The 22,824-nt window shown below is 35.4% G+C and overlaps 1 protein-coding gene across 4 annotated transcripts in view; it reads left to right on the top strand.

Annotated features, from left to right (window-relative positions):
- Nucleotides 1–14,168, top strand: part of VTA1 (vesicle trafficking 1) — a 39,999-nt gene extending 25,831 nt beyond the window's left edge. For 2 of the 4 annotated variants that reach the window (XM_064413506.1, XM_064413504.1), the window contains exons 6-8: nucleotides 2,858–3,034; nucleotides 4,821–4,901; nucleotides 12,019–14,168. In XM_064413506.1, the coding sequence (XP_064269576.1) occupies nucleotides 2,858–3,034; nucleotides 4,821–4,901; nucleotides 12,019–12,164 (404 nt within the window). In that variant the 3' untranslated portion in view covers nucleotides 12,165–14,168. The remainder of the gene's footprint in view (nucleotides 1–2,857; nucleotides 3,035–4,820; nucleotides 4,902–12,018) is intronic. The other 2 variants (XM_064413507.1, XM_064413505.1) reach the window with 1 other exon arrangement.
- Nucleotides 14,169–22,824: the final 8,656 nt, after the last annotated feature.

Below are 22,824 nucleotides of genomic sequence, written 5' to 3'. Positions count from 1 at the left end.
TTTGGATGGTTGGTTGTGGGGCTGCGGTGATGATTTCACAAAATCTTGCCTTCAGTAAATAAATAATTTTAAAAAACACAAACAGGTGGTCTGGGTATACTGTAGCTCTGCAGAAAATTTAAAGAGCTCATGAATTCATTATGCTGGGATTCAAGCACAAAAGCTGAGGAGGTTCCAAAACAAAAATCTCAACTGTGGCTGAAATGAAATGTAAAACAATTGTGTCATTGTTTCACAGCCTAGTTTCAGCATTTTTAAGCAAATTGTAAGGAACTTTAAATTCCAGGTTATTACTGCTGCAGGAGAAAATAATTTTCTAATTTTGTAGCATTCTTTCTCATTCCCTGGAAAAGATTTTTTTTTTCAGTTATGTTTTGGACATTCTAACCATAGAATTTAAAACTTCTGTTGACTTAAATGTTCTTTTATAGCAGACTGAAATACTTCTATCTGGCACTACTGTTAAAAACTATTCACAAATACTGAGAGTGTATATCTTAAAATGTTTGTAATACTTTAGTCTTTGATAAAGAATATTTTAAATATTTGCTTTGCTGAAAGAATAGTTACAATGCTTTTATGATATTTGGGCACTTTAAAGACTGAGGAGAGTTAACTTAAACAAAACTGCTTTTATGTTTAATACACTTTTAACATTGGCCAGTTGCACAATGAGTAAATCAAACAGTTGAGCTTAATCTTTTGATACCTATACCTGATTAAAAAGTAGGTTGCCCATTTGTGAATTTGCCTTTTGCAGGCACTGATGGTTAGCACTTCTAACCTTTTTTTGTTGTTGTTGTTAATGTTGCCAGACTTTAATCCTTTGAGTTCTTCTGTAGCCAGTGTTGGCCAAAGCATTGCACAGTTACAGGAGTGAGTAGAGACCCTGAACTGTGCCATGAGGAAATTGGGAGCTGAAACTGGGAATGGCTTGGTGAGAAAATGGGAGCCGTGCAAGAGGGACACAAGTATGTGGCAAAGGGTTGCAGTTATGGGATATGTAATCCTAGTGCAGACAAGGAAATCAGAATGTGCCTTGAGAACTAGATTAGGGCAACAAGGGGCAGAATGAAGGAATAGATGCATTAACAGTTTAAATATGGGCATGAATTTACAGGTAATTTCTCATAGCTGAGATACTAAGCACAGTGGAAGCACTGTTCCTCTTACTGCTTCATCCTCAACATTGCTTAGTAACTTTTACAAAAGCTTTCCCAAAATCCTAGCTTCAAGCAGACACCCAGCTTGGAAACTCCAACTTTATGGCTACAATTTGCCCAAGCTGTAAATGATCGGTAACAGTGTTACAAGTAATATTTGGCAGCCTCAGCTTCAGACAGGGTGATGAGTGCTGTGTGCAGCTATTTAATTCATTTTATGTAAAGTAAGCCTCTGTTTTTGTTCATAATTTTTTCTGAAACTCTTTTATAACTTTTTTTTTCAGTTGACACCAAAACCAGTGAAAAACACAGCATTCAAACAATGGTTTCTTATTACTGCATTATTATTTAAAAGATAGCATATGCAATGTTTACTCTTGAATCTCACCTTCTTTTTGCCAGTTCTCAGACATTTAATTTTATTTCCACAAATGTTACCCACACAATATTGCAGTATGAGTTACTAACAAAAAATACAGCAAAAGAAAGATCTGGCACCTTACGATGTTTTTTGTCTTCCAGAAACCTGTCAGGTGTTTATTTGCAGAAATATGTGTCAGAAATTGTGCCATAAAGCCAGAGTATGTTTATTAAAAGTTCACTAAAAATACTCTAATAAAAATACTTGATTTTAGTCTGCTGTATAGCCTTTTTATTAGTAAATTTTATTGTAAATGAGAAGGTATTTAGGCATTTTTCCTAAAGGTAGCATGTGAATTCTTTCTGGGAGGTAGAAGGACTTACATGGGAAACAATTCTGATATTTATAATAGTAATATTTTTAATAGTAGACTATTTAATTATTAAACAGCTGAAGTGTTTGCATAACTCATAGTCTTGTGTAGTTGAAGATCAATGTTGATTTCTTAAAAAAATACCTCTTTTGCTAGCTCTACACACATGCAAATTTTGTCCTCCTATATCTTTTTTTGTTCCCTTTCAAGCACTGGCTGTTAAATAAGCAGTTCCCAAAACTGCTTGTTCCATCTGACCTTATTGACACAAGTTTTAGCCTTTAAAGCTGTATTAAATAAAGTAGATCAGAACCTTATGAACATGACTAGATTGAAAAATATGTATGTTCTTTGTACATGATGAGGGATATATTGAATCTCATTATTCTTACAGATCATTATGTGTTCTAACTGTTCTAGATGCAATTATGACTTGGCTAACCTGCATTTAGTTTCTTGTTTGGTATTACTTTCACAAAGTTCCTCTTGGTTCTTATTTATTTTTGGTTTGATTTGGGGTAAAAGAATTGGCACTGTCTAGCCTTTCATGAAGAGTTTGTAAGGCAAATACAGTTTTCCATATTCTGGTTCATGTGTGTGTTAAAATGTAGATTACTGTCTGTTTGTAGTAACTTGTTCAACTACTATGGATGCAGAACACAAAAGTGAAACAAATTGTTCTAATGAGAGAGATAGCTTATATTCAGACAAGTAAGGAAATGATTCTTCAAGTTGAACAGATCTTTGAAAGTATGTAAATGTCTAGATCTTTGTTGTATGATATGTTGCTTTTTACCTTTTCAAATCAACCCTGTGTGGTTTGGGTTGATGTTTTATGTCACACATTGTGGTTGCAATTTTTTTAGCAATAAAAATTTGAAAGGACATGTTAAAGAAAGCCAAATTTTTCAAGTGTTTATACATAGTAGTTGCAGTAATTCCTGTTTTGTGTCATTTTAGCAGATGCTGAAAGGGAAGAAGCAGGGTCATCTTCTGTCCATAGTGGCACAGCTCCATCATCATCATCATCTACATATGAAGCTAACAACACACCAACTAGTAATTACACTGGCATACATATACCACCAGGTGCCCATGCACCAGCCAACACTCCAGCTGAAGTACCTCATAACACAGGTATGTCCAAATCATACCTGAGAAATCCATGCCTTTAATGGGAGGTGAAGTTTTGCCCAAATTCTAGTTCATCACAGAGAGTAAAGTAGCACAGTATTGTGTGGCAAAAGCATCTTCATGAGCTAAAACCATAAAAATGCCACTGGAAATATTTTTTAATGTTTTCTTAAAATATGTAAATCATAGTTTGGAGCACTTTTACAGAATATATATATGGACTAAGAAAGTGACTGTTCCTGCAGACTGAATTTGTTTGTCTTCTCTTGTATCAGTAAAATGGTGTTGCATTGCAACGTCTGTACTGTAAAGCACAATTTGACTCTCTCAGTTTATAGATGGAATTGTATTACTTCATTTTATATGTAGCTTTCCCTGTGCAGACAGGCTGCTGTTCTTGATGTGGAAGCTTATCAAAAGAGTGTTGAAATCCTTACAAACCCCATAGCAATCATGCCAGATGTACCATTCATACTGGTTTGGTTTGACTAGTGCCTCTTTTCCCTTGCAAGTGCTTTAGTGTGACTGACTTCTGACATTATTACTAATGGGAATTTTGTCCCTACAGCTAAACGTACTGGCTCCTACATTCTTCTTATTATTACGTGTAATTTTGGGACCAAAACCAAGTTCTTAGCAATTCCAAGTTCCTTCCCAGATGCTGTATTTATTAAAAAAAAAAAAAGTATTAAGTGATTGGTGAATAAAACTTTTTTACCTTATGGGACCTTTTTATAACAATCATAAAGCAGAATTATAAATTAATTATTTATTAATTAATAAAACTAAACACTTAAAATCTCTTTATTTCAATCCTAGTGATCATTTATTGTTCAGATACATTTTTATATTATTAAATGTATAAGATTTTTTTGTCACACAATCTCTCCTTTTCTTTTGCTTTCTCATTTAAAAAATGCTTCACCCTATGAAGAGTTCAGGATGCTCTTTTTTTCAGCTTTATCAAAGGGAAATCCTTCTGATAGTTGGGGGTTTTTTCGGGTCTGGGAGGATCTGACAATTATGGAGTACGTACCTTGTTGGAATGTATGAATTCTGTGCATTTCATAGTTTTAACCCCACCTATTGTTCAAGGAGTGATGTAATTTAGAAAAGTGATTTTACTCTCTTCCTCGACAGCAAATGTTATGCTAGTCTAGTATGTTCTGGACATACTGCAAAAATACAGTTTTCGATCAAAACAAATGAGTGTACCTAAAATGAAAGTGCAAGTACAGGAACACTTCACAGTATAAAGTGCTGCTTCTTCTAGCACTGTTATTTCCCTTTTAAACTTAGCTAGCTTTTTTATTCTCATTAATTGTTTCCAAAGGAATTAGGAAGGAGATAATTGGCAAGTGTGAGGTCACTGGCGCTGGGCTTTAAAAGTATAATAATATAGATTGCCTCTGGTATTAGAATGCAGAATTTAAGTTTCAAATATAAAAGTTTACTCTCACTTTTCTTTAGCAGGTTTTCCTCAATACGTCAGGGTAACCAGTGTCTCTTGAATGAGTATTTTCTTATTTTTTTAATGCCTGAAATTAAATTTCTGTGAAGTCCTGTACTGGTAAAATGGATGACAGTCTGTACATTCTTCTGTTTCATTTTATAAAACATTCATATTTGGAGTGAAAGCATTTAAATTATTTGTTACACAGTTTCAGAATTTGTGTGCTATCGACTGCTTAACTTGAAAATCCTAAGGTCTGTCTGTTCTGGTTTTTTGCTTACTTTTTAAGTCAACAAGTAAAAATAATCCAAGTCCTTTTTTTACATTGATTTGCAGGAGTAACAAGTAACACCATTCAGCCTGCTCCTCAGAATATTCCTCTGGTTGATCCTTCCCTTTACAGTGCCCAGTCTGCAGGTAAGCTTGGGGCATTTGTATTGTTGTACATGGAAATACTTTGTTCTCTGTGTCTCCCCTGCACTGAAGGAAGAAGTTTGATAAATATTGTCACTATTATCTGAAAGTTACTCCAGAATTTTAAAAAGAGTGGACAATATCTAAGTATTGTGTTGCTAAGATTTTAGTAGTTTCTGAAAGCTGTTACAATATAGTGTTGTCTGTCCAACTACTTTGAACTAATGAGCTAGCATTGCATAAGGCTTTTTATTATTTATATTGTTGCTTCTCAGGTGAGGTTCTGATATACTTTGCAAAGCCTATATTCCTGATAGCCTTGCCAAATTGTATTTTTTGTAATTAATACACATTCCCTTTACTTAAAATTTATTCTACAGGATCAGCATGTAAGTTAATTAATAATTTCATAAAATAATTCATAAAACATTCAAGTTGTGGTTTTGTGCAGAAAAATACTGCATGCTTCCTGATTGGAAGTAGTACCTGTGCTAAATTAAACAATTTGTAAAGTACTGCTAACGATGTTATTTTGATGTGCCATTTAATCAAGGCTTTTATCTTCTAAGATGTCCTCTGTCTTTGATGTTGAAATCACTGATAGCCTATATCACATGTATTTTATGTCTGCTTGTGTATTCCATGCTTGGAAGTGTACATGCAAGGGCTGACCCTGTGGAAACCATGGCCTGTGGAGGAGTGGTAACTGACAATAAAGCTGGAATCATCCTAGATTTTCACTTGAGCACTCATGTACATATGGTACATGAGTACATATGGACAGAGAGTTTACTGTTTGCTAAGAATTTTTCTGTTCATGGAATAGAGAAAAGAGTGTAAAAAAACTCGATAAATTACATCTGTTTGTAATAATGAGATTTTTTTTGGCAATATGACATGGATGTTGAATGAAGAGGGAGTCTAGGAAGTCTAGGGTTTATCCTCATCAGGATATACTCTCATTAGTATACAATATTATATGTAATTGCTATGTTAAGTTCTAGTATTAACCACAGTAAAACATTGCCTGTTATGACTACAAAGTTTAGATAGGTATGTTCTTGTATTTTATAACTTAGAGATATTTAGTTACTTTATTATGTTGTTGAAGACTCCGTGTTAAAATAGCTGTTCTGAAAATGCATTTGTGCTTCAATCAAGTGCTATAGTAGGAATTCAATGTTCAACTTGTTTTTAATCTGCTGGCATAAAGAATGCTTAAGGATATTTTCATTGTAATCTATTAGAAAGCCATTTTTATAGAAAAAATAAAAAATAGAAAAAATTGCCATTGATGAAGACATACTAACCTTTAGTATTTTCCTGAAGAGCAAAAGGTACTATAGATGCTGGAGTTTTTCTGGCATGTTACTGTAATCACAGGATAGTCTGAGCTGGAAGGGACCCAGAAGGATTGAGTCCAACTCTGAAGTGAATGGCCTACACAAGGATCAAACCCACAACCTTAGCATTATTAGCACCATGCCCTGGCCAGCTGAGCTGGCACTGATGTCTCATGTGGCAGTAACTCATTTTATTGAAAACAACACCTCAGACCTGTAGCTGTTACATTTAAATTTGGTGATAGCTTTTGAGTTTTGGGGACTGCTTGGGGGTTTTGGTAGCTCCTCAACTGAAATGGCTCAAAGCTTTATTTAAGCCTTGCCATAGTGACTGCTATTTGGAAGGCAAATTTTGTGATGTTTGGAAGCAAAGCTTTCATGTTTAACTATCTTATCATGATCTTTTAGACAGTCATTGTATCAGGTTTATTGGTAACCACTTTAAAATTTTAGTCATCATTGTTTCTTGGTTTGAATGTTTGTTTCTGGTTGTCAAAAATATCATAATTTTGATGGAAACTTAAATTTTTTCATTAAGTTTAAGACATTCCGTTATTCATATCTGAATAGTATGATTGCTTTGCTCTCTTCTACCACCTACCTGAGATAACCTGGTTTAATAAGTACATAAATAAGAAGGAATATTAAGTGTGTTTATGAGAATTTGTAATAAGTAATATTGTGTAATTAAAAGATTAAGACCCTTGCTAAGCACCATGATAAATCTCTTAACTTGATCTAACCTGTGTATTTGCATGCCTGCATTCCTCCTCTGCACATCTCTGTTGTGTCACTACAAGTTTGGGTCTTGTAACAGCTCAAAGGGTCACATTCTTATGAGGGAGTGCTACAAAAGTGCAGGCAAAGAAATGATAAAGGTCATACAGGTTCTTGGTTAGAAAGCTTAGAAGACACACTGTCAGTTATGCAGGAGTCTCAGGGGGCACAGGGGATGTGTCAGCAGAGGTACACTCGTAGTTTTCTTTGCATGTGTGGAGTTAAGAAGTTAGAGAAGTGGAGAGCAATGTTTGTCCTTGCCTGTCATTGTCTTGTTGTGCATTTTTCCCATGCTGCTGAGGAGTCCTTTCTATGCCAACAGTGGCCTTGTTCTCTAACCCATAAGTAGATGGAGAAATGCCTGTACGTGTCAATGGATGTACAAAACTGTGGGGCTCATGAGCTCTCCCCAGTTCCTGAGCTGCATTATACATATCTGGGCTAGATCCTTGCTGCATATTGAGGTGCGTACCATTCCTGTGGAACTGAGGTTTCCTTTGCACAGGAAGGAGGGATCAGTGCTGCCCTCCATCCAACAATCCACAGAGCTAGCACAGTGCAAGGTACATTTGTTCCATGACTTAGACATGGTGTCTGTGTCCATGCTAACAAATCATACAGGCTTGCAAATATTTGGCACGGAGAACAGCTGGCACAGAACCTCTCGCATCCATATTATTAAACTTTTAAACCTAAACAGGGTAGCTTGTTAAGACTGCTCATGTTGAATGGTCTGTAGCTTGCTCTGACCACAAGTCATGCCCAGGAATTGTTTAGGAAAGTGCTAGTTTGCACAGACCAAAACCGTACTGGAATCTGTTCCAGCAGTTTGACACTGCAGACAGTCAAGTTTGAGTGCTGAGACGCCTTCCTTGGCAGTATTGAATGTGGTAGCATAGCCATAGCCAAACAGGATATTCCACATATTCCTGCAAGACTCTTTCTTGTAGTAAGATCAAATGTATATTTTAGAGATAAATTATATCTTTTCTTTGCTTCCCGTAACATGGGAGAAGCCATTTGATTAAAGCTCTTATGGGAGTAAAACTTTTGGTGGAGAGGAGTAGAATATTTTATCAAAGGAAGATTAAGTTAAAGGAATAGTGTTCTTTGATTTTTAGTTAGCATAAGTCTTTCAATAGTTGTCCTGTCCTGTGGGAAGAGGTTTCAGAGTTTAATACTGACTTTTGAAAGTCTCAAAGCTTTTTTATTTTGTCATGGGTTAATGTGTCTGACAACAGAATGTAGAATTATGCAGCAACTTCGTGTATGTGTGTCCACTTCTCTGGTGTAGTTGTCTTAAAAAAATTTATTACCCCTAGATTTTGCTAACACTAAAGGCATTCATAGTTGTGCTGCACAGATTTTATAAGATCATCTTATGCTGCCATATGGTTCCTTGCACAGGTGGCATAGTATAAAGAAGGCATTTGTCCATTGTAGTTGTGTGTATAATGTTTGATATTCTACACACAGAGTAGAAATAATAATTTGACACTGAATGTGTTTTCATGATCCTAAAAAGAAATCCTTGAGTACTTATATTTCAAATATTTCAAGTGATTTAATGGGAAAAAATAGTATCTTGTTTTGAAAACCATTTGTTACCTTTTCCATCACTGTTTTTGTGCACCAATTTGTATGATTGAACTGTTCTTAAATCATCTTCCTTATATTTGGGCATTCTAAAAAGAAAAAACATCAGAAGGGTAGAAAAGGATTCCAAGGAGAGGCAGATGTATTTATGTAAAATGCACATTACTTTCATTCTAAAACTGTTTTTTTCCCAAAATTATTTCAGCAGCTCTAGTCAAATCAGTTTCACTTTGTGTTTCTCTTAAACTAAGAGAATCATGCTTGTTGTTACAGATTTCTTATTCCTGTCATGTTTCAGTAATATAGCTAAAGTCCTAATAATTTCAGATTAACATAGGAAGCAGGTTTGTTTCAGAATAAATACAGTATACCTTTTGTATCTCACTGTTGTTGGGCTTTTTTAGAGCCAAAAAATCACTGGATACTTGAGGTTGGAAAGGACTTCAGGAGGTGGTCCAGCCCTTCTGCTCAAGGAAGGGTCATGTAAAACCAGTCACTCAGGATCATGTCCTTTTGGTCTCCCCCAGCCCGTGCACTCTCCCTGTGGTTTAATTTCCTGCACTGAAGAAGTTTGAGAAGAAGTGTCACTCCTTGTTCTAAAAATAGGTTTTGAATCTCAAGAGACAGACCCCACAACCTCTCCGGGCAACCTGTCCCAGATCTTGGTCACCCTCAGAGTAAAAACTGTTTCCTGGTGTTCAGACAGGACCCTCCTGTGTTTCAGCCTCTGGTCTTGTCACTGGGCGTCACTAAAAAAGCCTGTCTCTGTCCTTTCAATACTCTCCCTTCAGGTGTTCATGTACTTGATATCAGATCCCCCTGAGCTCTCTCTTCTCTAGGCTGAACAGTCCCAGCTTTCTTGGCCGCTTCTCCTGCTCCATTCCCTTAGTCATCTCTGTGGCCCTTTGCTGGACTGCCTCCAGGATGTTGGTCTGTCTCTCTTGTGCTGAGGAACCCAGAACTGGACAGAGCACTCAGGATGTGGCTGAAAGGGGCAGGATCACTCCCACCCACCTGCTGGCAGTGCTCTTCCTAATGCAGGATAGGATGCCATTGTCACTCTGCTCCACGAGAGCAAATTGTTGGCTCATGGGCAGATCGGTGTCCAGCAGGACCCCAGGGCATTTCCTCCAAAACTGCTTAACCTTGGGATATGTAAATTGAAGTAGATTACTAACTTTTGTGGTTATACCTTTGATGTTAAGTACAGTCATTGCAGTTAAGTTTTACATTATTTGTAAAACTTCAGAACACAGAGCTGGTTTGTTTCTATTTTGCTTTTCCATTGTGAGGTGTCGACTTCAATAGGAGCTCAGGCTACTGAGCACATCAAAAGATCAACCTTCTTACTCTATAAACTTTAGATTATAAATTTAAAACTAATAATTTTTTCCCCCTTATGTTATGTCATAATAGCATCTGATATAGATTTCATAATAAATAAGGCTTTATGCCAGCAAAACATTAATAGAGCTCATACTGTAAAAATAAGATTAGACGGGTGAATTTAGGCTTGCTGCCAATAAATTATTTGAATACTGGACTGATGCCTTGGCCAGTTTTTAAAGAATGGTTTTGTAGTTTCTTTTGGCATCATAGCGTAAAGCTACTTTGAAGGAAACTTGGTCTTTTTAATTTCTTAAAGGTGATCAGAAATGTGGTCGCAGATTCACCCAGCTGCTTTTTAGTCTGTGACTTTCCTGAGGTTACAAAATACCCGAGGTGTGTACCTGTGTTTATGCACTCCCTCGCGTGTATTTACTCACATGTGTATGTATTTTAAGAGATTAAATGTGGCTTCACTTACTAAGCATGAAATTTAATATACATTACAATCATAATGAGCCCACCAATTTTTTATGTCCCTCAGTGGTTATATTTATTTCTCGAAATGAAAATAAGTAGAGTTCTAGAGTATATTTTAAAAATCGATAAAATTAAATCTTCAGAGTGCTTACCTTTCTGATTTTATTTGGGTAGGATTGTTTTAAAAACCAGCAGACCAGTCTAATTTTTAATATTCCAAGGTTTTCTTTTTATTTGTTCAAAAGCTGTTCTTTTAAATAGTAAGACTGTTCTTAAATAATAGACATTTTTTGATAAGAGTAGAGATTCTTTAGTAAACATTCTCACAGTATTGCTAACAACAGTTCTATTTTAAAAGAAAAAATTCAGCTAATGGAAATTGTGCCATGAAAAATGGCTTTAAGTATGTTCATGTAGTTGCTTAAGAGTAAAATGTACTTAGAGAGCTAAATCTTTGTTTAACTAAATTTTATGTAAAATGTATTGTGCATTTAAAAGCACATTTGCTCTTAATCTGTGAAATCGGTTCAGTGCTTATACTATACTGTGTGGGAAGTTATTAAATATATGCATAATCTTTAATGGCTTATATGATTATTTATCAATGCCCATAAAAATCTATCATTTACAAGTTCTTTTGAAAGAACCTGATTAAAGATGTTCTAATTTTTATCTAATTGGATATATAAATTTCTTCATTATTGGAGTAGCATGGGATTAGTCTTAAAACTCACAGTGAATTTGTGGGTGGAAGGAGGTACATAGTACTGCTTTATTTTACACCCACATCAGTGATACTATTCACATATAAAATCTTCTGCCATTTAGGGCTTAAGTCCCTACTGTGTCTTCTCCAAGACTGAATGCATGTGTTTGAGCACTACAGAATTCCTAAAGTTTTGACTTACTTCAAGAAGACTCTGATTAATAAGTAATGCAGTCTGGTATATAGTATATTATGGGAATATTTTTTGCTACTGTTCTCCAATGTTACAAAAATGGGCACATTTCATGACATCAGTCTTGTTTTCAGTCATCTTACATAAAACTGGAAACAAAAATTATCTGGAAAAACAGAAATGTAAAAGGTGTGAAAACAAGCCAGTGAGAAATGCTTCTACATTCTGAAAAGCTATTCCAGTTGAGAAGGAACAGTTTCTAACTATGTATTATTTGTGAAGAAAGCAGAGTAATTATGCTGTAAACACAAAAAGCACTGTCCTTGTTTCTTGCAGGTTGTAACATGATTACAGCTAACTTAATGTCATGTAAAAACTCTCCTTTGCGGTCTTAGTTCAAGAGCAGATCTTTCTCAAGGGTATTGGCTTACTTTTGAAAGGCACTGGGTCATGCAAATACCAGTGTTTAGAAAGGTCCTCACATTTTTCAGTGGCAAAGAAGTTAAGTTTTATATGAATGGAAAGAAAAGAGAACAGAGCAGAAGAAATACTGTCATTTGGTCTTTATAATAGTACCACAAATGTTTGCCTGGTTTCCATAATATTACCACAAACATCAGTAAAACATAAAAATCATAAGAAAGGAAGCTTAAGTCAGATTTCCTTTGTAGTAACTTTGTAATACTTATGTTTTTGCAGGAGAAGTCCGCTTGACTCCAGAGGACTTTGCCAGAGCTCAAAAATATTGCAAATATGCTGGCAGTGCGTTGCAGTATGAAGATGTGAGCACTGCTGTGCAAAATCTACAGAAGGCCCTCAAGTTACTCATTACAGGCAGAGAATGAAGCTTTAATCCAACAGATTCATGTCTTTCGCCTAAAGAACTAACAGTTTATTACTGTACCTGTTAGGGGAGTTACACAGAAATTCTCAATCCCATCACTCATGACTATGAAACCACTGTTTCAGTGTCAGATTAGCAATTAATGGTACAGTAGGAATCTCTGTTTTCATTTAACAGACAGTGGAGCTTGAAAAATGAGTGCAATGGCTTGATGTATGCAAAATATTAAAGAAAGTACTGTGAACACCACTCAAGAGTTAGAATTCATTTTGCAATATTTGGATTATCAGAATTGGAAAATGCTTACTGTAAAAAACTTGAGAATTAGGATGTTTTGTTAAAATTCTTACTCCTGTTTTATTATTGTAAACAATGATTTAATAAGTATAATAGCTGTAAAATGGTAACTAAGATTAGTGCTTTCCTCCTGAAATGAGAGGTTGAATGTGCGAAGGCTGACAGGTCCACACTGGGAAGGACTTTTCTACACATAAATTATTTCAGTATTTGTATTATCTGAGACATAAGTCTAAATTGAGGGAGTCTTGAGGACATTTGTATTTAATTTGAATATGTTCTGGAAGAAAACATCTCTTGATACTTCAGAGGGAGTAATTTTGATGTGTTCCAATTTAATTCCTCACAGGTGTATGGACTACTACATGTATTCTTGATTATTGGTTCTTGCTCCTTCTGTGTGAACAGTTAAAATTTTATGTATCTGTATGGGTTAATTAAGAGAAAATACTAATATTTATCAACAATGATCCCAAAACTGGAAGCAGAGATTCAAATTAACTTGAACTTTCAGGGAGACTTACTGAAAGAACAAAACTGTTGCATCTTTTTAAGAGGCTGGAAAAAAGCTTGTTCTTCAGCCATTAAAACATTATAGGTTTGTCTCTGGTATTAGTGTCATAGAGCTTTGTATTTCCAACTAATATTTTTTCCTATCTGCTTTGTTGTGAAGACTTTTGGATTTGGGATTTAATTAAAATATCTTGGAAACTGAATTTTGAGTCTTTAGGAGGTCTACCATTGTAATTATAGAGCTCTTGATTGTTAAAAATCCTCCCATGCTGTTTAAAAGAAAGAGTACACAGTCTTGTAACTGGTGTGACATAATAATTGAGTACACCGTAAAGCATGTCTGATATATGTAATAATTTTAATGACATCTTGTCTGATCTCTCTGTCTTTCCAAGCTGCTGGATCAAATCCTTCTTATTTATAGCTGCACTGCTTTGGAGTAACTAAAATGAGTCTTATATTCAAAGCAAAAAGATCAGCAAAAGAAAATGAAACATAAGCATGCATTAAAGTTTAGCTGGTTGTATCCCTTAAAGTGTGTAGTGTCTTTGACAGCAGATTTCACATGGGTAATACAAAACTTAAAAGCGTGTGCTTAAGCACTTTAGTTGACTGAGACTTAATAGATAAAATGTGCTATTTTTTGTGTTGCTTTCTGATATGATATAGCATGCTAACCTGGACAGTGACTTGGGTTAGATTTTAATCATTTGGGGAAATTTAGAATAAAACCATCTGAAACTTTTTTGATAGTAATGCTGTACAGGCCTGAGCAGTAAGTCTGTACAGTGCTTCATGCAAGATAGATCTCTCACTTCAGTATCAAACTGAATTGCTGCAAAGTCTTCTGCATATATAGTTTTTGGTTTACACTGTAGCATTGCTATAAAGTATATATAGCATATAGTCAGAAGTTTTTCATTTCAGGATCATACTACTATTTTTTAGAACTAGCTTCAGTCTCCAGAAGTTGTAGGAAGAAATTCAGTTTTCCTATTTCTATTTGTAAAATAATAAAAAGAACTTCCGGGCTTTTGTATTATATGCAGAAATAAGTAAGCTATGATATAATGTTGTATTGATTTGAGGCTTTTGAATTAAAGCTGTTGGGGTTTTTTGTAATTGAATGATCTGAAATGGAATACATAACTACACTTGAAAATTAAAATTTAAGTACTTCTTAAAGTGTATAAAATATTTACTGTTGGCCATGATTGTATTGTACCTCTTGGTTCCTCTAGGAAACCAGGGAATCATCAGTAAAAAAGTGATAAGCAATGCAAAATCCATAAGCAATTTGTTTGAATGATCATTTAACATCTGTTAATTTTCTTCTGCCTAGAAAGAAATGAAAGTAAGTGTTTCTGAGGGGAATGGAGATGAAAACGGTAATACAAAAGTGTAAGAATTTCTTAGAGAAGCTAGCAAGACATTAGTTCTGAAAATAAATTAGTGTTAGAAGATTTAATGTATAAAATTTCATGTAAAATGGAACATATCCTAATACCAACCTTCAGACCACAATACCTGACATAACCTATTGAATTTCTTTTGCATAAAATGATTTTGCTGTAATCATTTATTTCTTAAGTGAGAAGTTTTGTAACAGCTCATAAAATCATATTTTAAACCCCATCTTTAAGCTGCTGATTTTTGGTGTACCAGACTGAATATTTATCATCTAAACTGATGCCTAAAGTAAACTATAGCAAAGCATTTCCATTCCATTAAGTATAGCCTCTGGGACAGCTTTAAATACAGCAGATAGCCCAAAAGTACAAACCACTGTTGCAGAACAGTTCAAACAGTGTACATATTTGAAAATGTCAGGAGAATGTAGGTACCTAGGCCATAACTATTCCAAATTGGAATTGGACAGGCACTGAAATTTATGGCCCCATTGTTAAATATTGTGTGAGTTTTTAAGTGTTGACTGATTCATTTTACAGGCGTTCTGAGTGATAAAGTATCAACACATAGCTTCTCTCAACTGCTTCCCCACACAAGTACAGTATTAAATAGAGGGCTGATTTTGTTCCATGCTGGAATTAACAGCTCTCCTTTTCAGTCTGACTGCCACCTACATACTTGTTGGCCATTCTCCTTTGGATTGTGAGTTCTCAATCTTCCAAGTCTTACTTAAGAAAGCAGAAGGAGGCCTCTGTCAGATTTTTATCAGGTATTCCATGTTCAGTTTTGCTACTTATGTAAGCTACAATTTTAGTCAGTCTGTTCAGTGTTTGTTACTTAAAAGGCTTTATGTTTTTGCAGTTCTTTTTATTTTCATTTCTCTCCAGGGAAAGTTCCATATTACACTTCAGGATTCCTACAGAAGTCTTTAAAAAGTACATTGTGGCAGAGGTCATGCTTTATGAAACTGAGAAGATTTTTTCAAATTAGCTGGATTGACTAATACTGGAGGCAGTGTTCTCAAAATTTTAAAGTAATTTCAGATGGAGTATTTAACAGTGTCCTTTGTAAGTGACGTTTCAGAAGTACAGGCTTAATTAGGTATGATCACATTCCAGAATGTGACTGTAATATTAGAGTCTGTATGGTACTGACCTGTGAGAAACTAACAGCAGAGAAGCTTCCTGCCTGAAGCAGAACTGCAGGGGGGAGGTGGTTTGTGTGCAGACATATCAGTGCACGTGTAATATAATGCATGTAAATTAAATGGTGAGCTATAGGAATGCCTTTCAAAAAACAATTATTAACTTGATTACAAGTATTGGGAAAAATGTCAGATACAAATATTTAGATACTGCTGACAAATGTTTTTAATGTGAGGTTTTAGATGTACTAGCATAGGGCCAAAAGTTAGCATTTAATTCTGTGGTATTCCAAATGAATGATCTTTGGTTTTCTTCTTTATGTCAACTGTAAAATAGGAGCCCAATACAAAAAGAATGAGAACACAAATTCAGAGGAAGTTAAATTTACAAAAGATCAAATGTCGTTTCTGTTGTTGTAAAGTCTTTGTGCTAATGTTTTGATTGAGATTGGAAAGTGCCCATGCTTATATAAAGTGTAATTCTTGCGTACTTTTACAATATCCTTTGTCGTGCGGTTTATGGAATTAGAGCCTGAGCCAGGATATCTGGGTTAGGAAAACCTAGACTTTTATGCCAAGTTTCTAAACCACCAAAGCATCCTGGTACTGACAGCAACCGTTTTTCACAATCACCTCAGTATCTATTTTTGAACATTGGAATTTTAACCAAGTTAGTTGGGAAAAGGAGCAGTACTTTTTTCTTACTGCATCATCACCTTTCAGTGCACAGCTGTAGTAACAAGAGAACTGGACAAAACATGAATTTCCATTAGATATTTCACTATCAATCAAGAAAAGAATATTAGTGCTGCCAGCAGAGCTCTCCTTGGCTTACAAGAGTATTGGAACAGTCTCATTATAGACACTGTTGTAATGCCCTAAATGATCTCAGAATAGGAAACTTATTTATAAGAGCATTGAAAACAAACTTGAAAGAGGGAAGACATGTGCCAGGGGAGAAAAATAAATTGCATTCTTCACAGAATGAGAGTGGGCACAGAAGTGATTGCAGAAGAAAACAGAAGAAATACTTAAAATCCCACATGGAATGAGAGCAGGGCAGTGACTGGAATGAGGTTATCTAATTTCTTTAGAACCTTGAAAGTGATGAGAAAAAATGCTGGGTTTTAAGGCAGAAGATTACAGCAGGATAGGAGAGGTGGAAAGGAATACTAGAATGGCAGGGGAAAAAAGCATAACTTTTTTTTAATGCAGACTGGAACAAATAGGAGTTACAGCACAGGAGAAAGTTAACCTAGTTGACAAAATGACAACAGAATCTTAAGTTTAGCTATAAAAGGGAAGCAAAAAAAAATATACAAGTTGATGGCATTCTGAAAATGGAGAGTAGGTCCTCTCATCCTAAGAATCTATGCTTATTAAATATGTCATATTTATTAAGTAATTAAAATTGACTTGATGGGCCCTTTTGGAGAACTTGGGAGGTTGCATAAATTACTGCTTAGTATCTGCAGAGAACTACAGAGGTCTGTTTGCCTTAGAATGCTATCTAGTGATTTTGTGCTTTCCTTCCTGTTTTGATTTGCCTCCCCATTTTCAGTGCCTGTGTTCAATCTGTGGTGTTCCCGTAGCTGGGAGGAGGTTTTTGTAGTTTAATACAATGCTAAATCTGATTGTTCTAGTTTAATACAGTGCTAAGTCTGAGTGATAGCCCACATGTTTAGGCATTCTTGAGTAATTTGCAAAGATTATCTGGTCTGGGTTTTAGCTGGTATGTGCTATAAAGAAAGAGGTAGTCATTGCTCTTCCCTTCTTTGAAGACCTTCAGAGTCTCCTTGGCAGCATTATCTACAACATCTAAAGACGGATATATGGAAATTAACTCTACTCAGAGCTATTTCACAGAGCTATTTCACAAGTCAGAGCCCAACACACTAATCTGTAGAAGTTTGGAGACCTCCAGCTGAGTAGTTGATGCAATTGTAAACTTTCCTTAGTCTCAATTAGCCCATCTGTAAAATGGGATTATTTAGATTTAACACTTATTAATATAGTCAGGAGTTTTGTAATTCTGGCAAGTAATGAGAGGACAAGGGCTGATCATTATAATAATAAATAATAAATATAATAATAAATAGAATTTCCAGGTGAGGCAGAGAAGGTGGTTTTTTGGCTGTTTGATGGTTGGTGGGTTTTTTTGTTTGTTTGTTTTGTTTTGGGTTTTTTGCTGTATCTCAACCCACTAGTTGTTTTCCATCTTGTTTTCTGTCCCCTGTCCCACTGGAAAGGGGAGTGATAGAGTGGGTTGGTGGGCACCTGATGTCCCACCAAGGTCAACCCACTACACAAAGACATGGAAAAAAACTTGATAGGATAATTTAGGGAATAATGGGCAGAAATTAGAATATTTTAGATATGGAAATGGTAAATGACAGGCAGGAATATATAAAGTAGTAGCATCTAATAAAAATCTTAAAAATGTTGAATTTATCAGAGGTCCAAAATAACCTCCATTCTACAAAACTGAAATAAGATTAAATGCAGTAATAAGAACCTTTAATGGAATTAAATTTATTTAAAAAAAAAAAAAAGCTGTGATCAATTTTAGACCTGCTATTTTTAACCACAGGACTAAGCAAGAGAATACTTCAGATGGTGAACAAAAGCCTTGGAAGTTCATATATGGGTATGGTAGCATAAAGTATATTTCCTCCTTGCCCTTTCATTCTTCCCATCATTGCGAATGGTTTGAGACACAGAGTTTTTAGAAAATGAATGCAATTAATTTAATTTACTTAAAATGAAATAATGCTTGATATAAGGCTCTAAAAATACTGGAATGGAAATAGATTAACATGAGAATTGAAAAACGGATTAAAGCTGGTGGAAAAAGAGATTGCAGTAAGTTCTAAATTATTTTCACAATAGAAATGGAGAGAGATCAGCCTAGGGACACATCCTCTTTCACGTATCAGTGACTTAGGTTGAGGTCACCATCTAAGTCAGATGTAATTTGTGGGTGAGATAAAGTTAGGAAGTGTTGCAAGACCTGCAGAGAACTGGGGAAGATCCTGTGATTTTAACTGAAGATTTGGGTGATACTGAAAACACAAAACAAGTTAATTCACTTGGATTCTAACAAGACGGTGGTTTTTTAATAAAAATTAGGATAGTGGAAGCAGAAACAATCTTGTTCATAATGTGCATTTAATATGCATTGGATGACTTTGTATCAGTACGAAAAGTACATTGTCACTTACTGGTTTGATTCTGATCATTGTTGATGAAAGTTATTTACCAGTATGAGATGCAAAGAAGGGCTACTGAGATGATGCAAATTTTATTTATTGAAAAAATATTAACCATGGGTACAGAATCGCTTTCTTAATGATGAAACATTTATTTTAAGACATCTTGATAAATTTGTGGCTTGGATTGCAAGACTGAAATTATTCTAGGGTTAAAATTTTGATTTGTCAAGGGCTTTTGGGAAGGTTTTTCTGGCTTTTGCTAAACCCTGAGTAATGATCCATCTTCCAGAATACCTGGAGATGTTAGTTTTGAAAAGGTGTTGCAGAACTTGAGACATCGTGATTACCTGATTTCTCCCAGTGTTTTCCAGTGAGAAAATGTTTTCCACATTATTTTATCTGTATCAGGCCTAATGTTTGCTACAATCCATTGTAAGCATTTTTGTGAATAATAGTGAGCGTGGGGTAGAATGAAGAGATATTTATAGATTGTATTAATTCAATACCTAATGTGGGTTTCCTTGTGACTGTAAAAGAATATCCACAGTTAGCATACTTCTCAATGCAAACACCTTTTCAATATGCAGTATGAAAAGCTTTTAAAGCTTTTCAAAGATTGATGTGTATAGCTTATTGTTAAAAAATGGCACTGCTCAAGACAGAGTCCATATTTCTTGGTGTGAATTCAGCTTTGAAGGAATGAGCCCATACTGAAATCTCTGTAAGCTGCTGTAAAAAATGGCAATATTTCTTTTGTGCTGAAGTTAATCAAGTGTATCTGTACAGTCTTGGGAAAAATACTTCATTCAGTGTCAATACTAAATCTGTGTTTGTAAAACAGGCATGCAGGTACTCATAACTGCTGCACTTCAGCTCAACAGCTTTTGGTAACAGAAACCACACACATCTGGCTTTCATCCTGCACTTACTTGCCTGAGTAACTCCATCCATTTGAATGGTCTTCGTGAGGCAGTAAGAGTGCTCATGTACATAAGTGTTTGCTGTGTTCAGAAAGCTTTGCTTGCTGTTGAGTAAAATACAAGAACAATAGCAATGGCATTAATGGATCCAGGTGTGGTATGCTGATAGCTCTCCAGAGTGGAGGTTCTAATCTCATAATCTTTATACTGACATTTTTTTCAGCCATTTTTCTGAAACTCTCTATTAAGCCTTAGATTTAAAGTAGTTTCTTGAAAATTTGGCATCAAATGACAGAAGTACTTTGCAAGGATAGTATGCTTTACCATTCTGGATCTTGGTAGGTTCCTTCATCATCACTCCAAAGCAAAGGTCCTGCTGACCAGATCTCACTGGTGGCTAGGTTCAAAATACTCAGAAAACCAGGAACTTTGACAAAAAGTACCAAAGGCTTGTTTTGTTCATGTGACTAAGCACAGTAGCCACCATGTCTGCTGCTGAACTGAGTGGCTTTGTTTATAGTAGGACTCGTCAACCACTTGGTAACATTTGAAGACTCACTAAGTAATTTCTTCTGGGATTTGGCACAAAGCAATTGTGGTGCAAATCCTTGGGCTTCCCAGGAGATTACCAGAGTACATGCATTATAATGTCTACTCTGCATCCTGATTCCTGAAGAAAATTTATCATGCCGTGAGGAATCTTTAGCATCTGTACAGTGAAGTGGTCATTTTGATAAGTATAGCTTCTTGACACTTTTTGCCATTAGGGGACTTCCCTCCACTCTAAAAAATACTAAATCTGATGTTTTTGTTGCGTGCAATTCAAATTGTTTATTTTCTGTGTGTTGTGACTTCAATGTAATGTCATTTTGGATGCCACCTATCTCCAGTGTTTGACACCTGGTAACCTCAGATATGTTTGAAAATAAGAAACATTTTCTTTGTCTGTTAGAACTCCCATGAGACTCCCATTCCCTTGTTAGACTTGCTAAGTAGAGGCTCATCATATGTCATTAATGAAACAACCACAGCAGATATTATTCATGAAGATGCAATGTAAATTACAAACTTAAAATACATGCACAATATAAAATTATAGAAAATTTAGGGGGACTACTCATACTCATCCTTTTTTCCAGCTATGCTTGGCAGTGCCCAGTAAAAGGACTTTATATGGAAAGCACATCTCACACAAGAATTTCCACACAGAAGTGGATGGAAGAAAGGAAAAATTAGCCCACATTCTAAAATAAAACAAATCTTGAAAATGTAACATCTTTATTGCTATAAGTGTTTGGGGAGACGTGTACTTATTTCAATACTGTGAGCTTCTGGTTTTAGTCTGTGTGGGAATATGTGCTTCATTCTTGTAAGTGTAAAAGAGATTAGAGTTTTTAATGTCATTAATATTTCTGTCTGGCAAGGTCCAGCTGAAACCTAAACTTTATGTATTTGATATTTTATGTATATGTCTCACAGTAGTAGAATATAAGAGGGGTTGGAAGTGGGAGGGGAAACTATACCAACACAATTCACTCATTCTTCAAATCATTTTCATAGTGGTTTACATCATTCATTCAACTGCCCAGCATGAGAGATTTGCACATACCTTTTTTATTCCGTTTTTACTAAGTTAATGTGCTCAAATAATTACTGTTGTACTTAAAATTGTATTTTAAGATAGAGGCAAAGTAAAAAATTTAGGAAGTGTTGGTGCAAATATGTTATTTGCTTCATGAACATTCAAACATAGTACATCCATTTCTACCTGCTATTTCTTTAAATGCTACACTTGCCACCAAATGCAGGTTTATAAGCTGTGTTATGGCATGCACAAAAAAGCCAATGATCACACTGGAATTTGTTGCAAGCATTCAGCTGTTAAGGGCAAATAAGTATTTCTTCAGAGATTCCCTTCCTCGGCACCACAGATTTTGATTAGTGTCATCAAAATAATCAGGGAGAGAAGAAAATTATTTGGTCCAATTCTACATGAAAAGAAAACTAATAAAGTTCAGTGTATGAACATTGGTCTCTGTCTTAATGTCTGATTGTATCTTATGTTATTTAGTATCTACATGTCAAATTTTCTGCATATGGGAGGAGAAAGCTAGAGCCATAGGGATCTTTTGATTTAAATGATGAAATTAGCACTTCCATGGGGACAAAATCAGGACATTCAGTAAGTATGTAGACTTCTCTGCAGAGAAAATTATGCAATATGAGTGTTTATGTGGAATAAAAATTATTCTTCCTATTCTTTTTACCACTGACTGCTTTCAATTACTGTTCCATGCAGCCAGAGTATTTGTTGCCATGTGTCATGAAGAAGTCATAAACAATTTGAAAGCAACCAAATCCCACCCCTACAATGTGGCAACAAGAATGGCAGGTACATTAGACTTGTCAGTAGGGGATTTTTAATAATATTGTGTCGTAGCAATTGTGTGAGTTGGCTGGTGAATAACTTGCTTTATTCTGTTGAGGTGGAGCACACTCATAGAAATGTGTGCTGGTTTATGAGTTGCTGCAAGCATGATTTCCTTGAAGCCCTGGAATGGTGGGTTCATGGAGAAGAGATGTGATTGCGGAGCATGTAAAAGAGAAGAGAGGAAAAGGATGGGGGAGGCTATAATTTGGGAATGCTGGAGAACTTCTATCTGAATTTGCTTAAGTGGAAGATGATAAAAACATACTCTTAAAAATCAGTTCAGAGTTTCAAGACAATTTGTTGTGAAGACTTTAGATATAAAACTGTGCTTCCAAATCTTTTAAGACAGGTTCAAAGCCTAGAAAGGCCAAATGTCATCAATGATTGTCATGATTTTGTCCATTTCCTTTACAATATCAGGGTCTGGTATCTGTGGAGCATGTGGTATAAAAATAACTATCTATATATTAAAAAGGTTTTTCTCTGTCATGTTTGCACCTGTACCCATATTTGCCATTTCTGAGATTTGCTTGGGAATGGAAGTTGTAATTGATAGGGGCTGACATAACCCTGTTTGGGCACTTATGGAGTGCAGTGTTCTACTTGTGCCATGACATTGGCAGAATTTCCTTTTTTAATTTTCATCAGATACAGGTTTCCACAACTGCTCACTTTTTGTTTCATGTTGGCATTCTTGCTCAGAGCAGCCTAGGTCTTGCTGGAATGATTAAAAG

This window comes from Passer domesticus, chromosome 3 (assembly GCF_036417665.1).
Source record: "Passer domesticus isolate bPasDom1 chromosome 3, bPasDom1.hap1, whole genome shotgun sequence".
In the NCBI taxonomy this organism is placed as follows: domain Eukaryota; kingdom Metazoa; phylum Chordata; class Aves; order Passeriformes; family Passeridae; genus Passer; species Passer domesticus.
Note: the sequence above shows the minus strand (reverse complement) of the source record. Positions and strands in the feature narration are given on the sequence as shown.